Source organism: Engraulis encrasicolus, chromosome 24 (genome assembly GCF_034702125.1).
Source record: "Engraulis encrasicolus isolate BLACKSEA-1 chromosome 24, IST_EnEncr_1.0, whole genome shotgun sequence".
Lineage (NCBI taxonomy): Eukaryota > Metazoa > Chordata > Actinopteri > Clupeiformes > Engraulidae > Engraulis > Engraulis encrasicolus.
Genome location: NC_085880.1, coordinates 48,196,426 through 48,201,697, shown reverse-complemented (window position 1 = coordinate 48,201,697; position 5,272 = coordinate 48,196,426). Strand labels below are relative to the sequence as shown.

The 5,272-nt window shown below is 45.5% G+C and overlaps 1 protein-coding gene across 1 annotated transcript in view; it reads right to left on the bottom strand.

The window, feature by feature from the left end:
* LOC134441137 (uncharacterized) overlaps positions 1-4,360 on the bottom strand; it is a 64,730-nt gene extending 60,370 nt beyond the window's left edge. Inside the window, exon 1 of the mRNA XM_063191324.1 lies at positions 4,144-4,360. Coding sequence (XP_063047394.1) covers positions 4,144-4,166 — 23 coding nt within the window. The 5' untranslated portion in view covers positions 4,167-4,360. The remainder of the gene's footprint in view (positions 1-4,143) is intronic.
* Positions 4,361-5,272: the final 912 nt, after the last annotated feature.

Genomic DNA, 5,272 nt, shown 5'->3' with positions numbered 1-5,272 from the left:
CCCCTTTTTAAATTGAAGTAAAGGGTTTGCAATGCTGCCACTGCTCTCTCTTCTCTCTCTCTCTCCTCTCTCTCTCTTCTCTCTCTCCTCTCTCTCTCGCTCTCTCTCTCTCTCTCTTCTCTCTCTCTCTCTCTCTCTCTCTCTCTCTCTCTCTCTCTCTCTCTCTCTCTCTCTCTCTCTCTCTCTCTCTCTCTCTCTCTCTCTCTCTCTCTCATGCAAGAAGAAGTGTTGCACCCATGCATGTAAGCTCTCTCTCTCTCGCATGCACGCACACGCACTCACTCACTAACTAACTCGCTCACATGTGCATGCACGCCACGCACACATGACCTTTGAAAGCAGTCCTCTATAGCATGCCATGCCAGTCTAGCAGCTCTGCATACACTCAGCTCAGCTCAGCTCAGTGTGTAGTGAACTCAGTCTCTCCCTCTGCCTTGTACAGCAGTCCTGCATGCAGAGGTGTGTGTGTGTGTGTGTGTGTGTGTGTGTGTGTGTGTGTGTGTGTGTGTGTGTGTGTGTGTGTGTGGTGTGTGTGGTGTGTGTGGTGTGTGTGGTGTGTGTGGTGTGTGTGGTGTGTGTGGTGTGTGTGTGTGTGTGTGTGTGTGTAGTACAGAGGGGAGGTGGTTGGCATCAGCTCATGCTGCAAGAATGCAACTCATCCTGCAGGAATTTACCCCAAAAACCCCTCACAGCCCAGCATCACACACACACACACACACACACACACACACACACGCGCGCGCACGCACGCACGCACGCACGCACACACACACTGTATGCCCGTACTCATCCTGTAGGAATTTACCCCAAAAAACCCTCACAGCCCAGCATCACACACACTGACACACATGTGCATGTTATGCACGCACACACACACACACACACACACACACACACACACACACACACACACACACACACACACACACACACACACACACACACACACACACACACACACAGTCTCGTTAGTGTCGACAGGGCAGAGGGAAAGCTGTGATGACTACTGGAATTACATGATCATCAACACTTTAACAGTATGCAGCCGGTGTAATCATATACATCAACACTTTAAAGTATGCATCTTGTGCAATCGTATCAAGAACATGATATATCAACACTTTGCAGTGTGCATCTTGTGCCATCGTATACATCATGACTTTGCAGTGTGCATCTTGTGAAATCGTATAAATCAACACTTTGCTGTGAGAGCATTTTGTGAAATCATATAAACTAATCAACACTTTGCAGTGTGCAGCTTGAGTAATCGTATAAATCAACACTTTGCAGTGTGCATCTTGTGAAATCGTATAAATGAATCAACACTTTGCAGTGTGCATGTCATGGAATCGTACAAATCAACACTTTGCAGTGTGCAGCTTGTGTTCGTATAAATCAACACTTTGCAGTGTGCAGCTTGTGAAATCGTATAAATTAATCAACACTTTGCAGTGTGCATGTCATGGAATCGTACAAATCAACACTTTGCAGTGTGCATCTCGTGGAACCATATAAATCAACACTTTGCAGTGTGCATCTTGTATTCGTATAAATCAACACTTTGCGCTATGCAGCAGCCGGTGTAATCGTATAAACTTGCAGTGTGTGCATCTGGTGTAACCGTTCTTTGCTGTGTGCATCTGGTGTAACCGTTCTTTGCTGTGTGCATCTGGTGTAATCAGAACCTGCTCCAAGAGCTGTGCATTTCTACCAAGTATTTAGATGTATAAGGCAGGCCTATGTATGAATAACAGACTGTGTATACGGTCTGCGTGCTGTGCGTTGTACATTGTGTGCTGTTTGTTGTATAGGCCTATGCGTGAAGGCAGGGGCGCAACTACAGTATATGCGACGTATGCGTTGCAGGGGGGCACCAGAGAGAGGGGGGCGCCAAAGAGAGGGCATTGGAGGGCGCCAAATAATTATTACGTGTTTTTGTTTGGGAGGGGGCACCAAAATAGTTCTTGCATATCCCCCCAGAAATTTGTATTTGCGCCCCTGCGTGAAGGATAGACTGTGTATACGATCTGCATGCTGTGTGTTTTATGGACTGTGTAATCTTAGTGCTGCCGGACACTTTTCCTCTGTAGTCTGACACTTCTGTTCTGTTCTGTTCTCTTCAGGATGTCACCAAGTATCTGCAGCACTGGTACATTCTACAACTGACGTCAGCAAGCATGTTTTCATATTTGGCCATCCTGTAAGACCGATGCATTTGTCATCTGATGGGTATTTTTGATGCATAGTTTCTGTTATCGCCAACAAGGCTACCTTTCATGATGACACATTAGGACGCAGGCTGCATAGACGGGAGGGGGAGTCGGAGGAGACAGGGGAGATCGAAGACACAACAACTGCATTCCTTTAAATCTATTAGCGCCACCGCCACTCGGGGGCAAAGGCAGCAGCCAGCGCGTTATGGCTGCGAGCGTGTGTGGGGTCAACCCAGGCACGAGCCTGGAACGCGGCAGGCAGCACGCATTCCAAAGGGCTTTCTTTCTAGCGCGCGGCATCATAAACAGGTCAATGACATGAGATGAGAGAAGCTAAACAACATTAATATCAGAGTTTTCATTCAATTCATTTAGTTGTCTTGGAACAGCAATTTAGTTCGTGTACGATGATTTCCTCCATAAAGCCCCCCAAAAAACAATAATTTTGAGGGTTTTTTTGCTACAATATTTCAACATTTTTCATCTGGTAACACTGAAGCATTCCAGAGGGCTTTCTAGCGCGACTGCGGCCTCATAAACAGGACAGTGACATGACATGAGGGAAGCAGCTAGGCCTACATAACACACAACGCCCTTCACACAATCTACGCAGCCCGAACTTTATGTCCATCTGCGCAACAACAATGGCACCAACAGCTGCAAGAAAACTCGCCAGTTAGATAACGAGGCGATAATAAATTACAGGATGCATCGGATTCAGCAATGCTTCGTGCGTGGAAATGATGTCAAAATGTCAGTGTACTGTACAACTTGGAACACACCACCAGACAAATCAAAAGTGCACAGCCAGCCTAGTACGGTACACGAAGAAGTCACAACTACATGCCAATGCAACGTCAAAATGAGTTGCACCACTGCTGTGCAGACGTCATGGCGCTTAAGCAACAAAAGTAACTATTGTGGGAAAAAGTCCCAACATAATGTTTTTGTAGTCACCATAAATGATAGTATGTGCAACAGTTCGAGGGACAGTGCAACATGCACAGTGAAAACGTCATGCATAGCTGTATCATAGCAATCCAGTTGCAAAACATTAAGTTCAAACTGCGGCTAAGTGCAATGGGTGGTTTTCTTGGAAGGCTAAATCGGACATTACAAGAACACACAGTGCTGCTGGAGTTAGCTTCTTCTCTGTAACCTAGAGGCGATATGCCCATAACGATATCAGTCAACTGCATTCCAATGTGTGATGTTTTGCACGGATTAGCAGCACTTGTGCGCTTGCTTGGGGACAAAGAGCTGGAGCTAACCTTCATGTTAATCTAACGTTAAAGCCATCCAGCTGGTGCACCGACCACCACCGCAGCTCCGGTTCAATCTGACCTGCAGCGGGTGCATGTTTGCTACCTACGTAACAATAAAATCCACCCTTGGATTACACTTCAAGACCATTTCGGTTGTGCAGGACTTGACACATACACAACAACATGCACTCCCGTGGAGTTTTGGTTACATCACACACCCTTGCACCTTGCTCACAGCAAACTAACTTGGCTCAACGTTACAAACAGCTAATGGACAATGCAGCTAGCTAAACTGCTAGCCTGAAGCGAGCTGATGTTGCATTGAACAGAACACTTTCACTGCAGGGATTTTACCTTTCTCAAGGGACAGGCATCTTCTTTGCTTTACCCTGGATCTGCAAAGGCGTAAAGCTGTGCCTCTGACTGAAGAAATTCCTCTATATTCCTCCCGTTAAAAAGTTTGCAACTTTAGAGTAATTTGCTGTCGGGGCTGCAATGCACGAGACTCACTTTGTGGCAGGAAGACGGCACAGGGCCACGCGCATGTGCACTCCGTCCACCTCTCACTACTTTCCATTCACGGATCACAATGTGGCGAGCGCCGATTCCCGGCTGTGTAGTTTCTGATCACGAATGTACCAACTTGTCTCATGCTCTTTGCTTACCTGCCGTGGTCTGGCGTTTCCATTCCTTATGGGGCGATGCTTCCAAAATGTCCCCTCTATATCCGCAGTAATCCAACCATGGCGAGGCGGGTATTGCAGGGAATTGCACTATCTATTGCAAGGGTGTGCCTGTTTGCGTTGTCCGTTGCACACAAGCCTATCCGCCTGCAGAGCCGCTGTTGCTCGGCTGTACGTGCATTGACGCCATCTTTCCAGCGATCGCGGAGGGAGTGACAAAAATCATTTCATTGCTACGGCAACTCGCGTAGTGCAGCAGCGGACAGCCCCTCCCCTACCCGTGACGAATTCAGCGCATGCAAATTCACTGGGTGGAATTATTAACATGTCAAAATGTTACCAGCAAGCGGGCATACAAGCTGTCTTTGACTGAAATGAAATGACAATGGATTAGAATCTACATGTAAATCACTTAGTGCACTCTTTTATTTTATTTTGTATTTGTATTTTCATAGTAGCCTAAGTTGAAGTAGCCTAGGGCAGATCCTAGGCCTATTAACCCTCTAGCTACCAGAATTTTTTTTGAATAGGCCGGAATCCTACCAGGAATTCTAAGGAAAAATTGACATTTTGGTCATATTCTAAATAATGTCAAATAACTTGAAAAGAAATGAAAAGTGTCAATTACAAGTTACTTTCATATTAAAGTAGAGAAAACACACTTTCAAATGGTATATCATTTATGGATAATTAATTGTTCAGTATTACCATAGAGTGCCTTTGATGTGGATTAAATGATAAAATTTGATAAAATCCGATATTATCTAGGCCTATCTATCTATATATCTATATATTTAGGCCTATATATCTATCTATCGATCTCTTTATCCATCTATCTATCTATCCTTACGTCTATCCATCCATCCATCTAGGGTCAAAGTTGAACAATGATCATGTGACGACACCAAATGTCGTTCACCCAAAAGTCCTGTTTTCAAGCGGTTCAAGCGGTATGACTGTAATGGACTACACTAGCTAATAATGTTGGGGACGGTAGTGCGCATGACGGTTTGTACTGAGGCTGACGGCGGGAAGTTCGAGTCTGAAGTGGCGTTTGACATTTCCATTCACTGTTTCCCCCCTTTTTTGTTTTGGTTTTCTTTTGTTGATT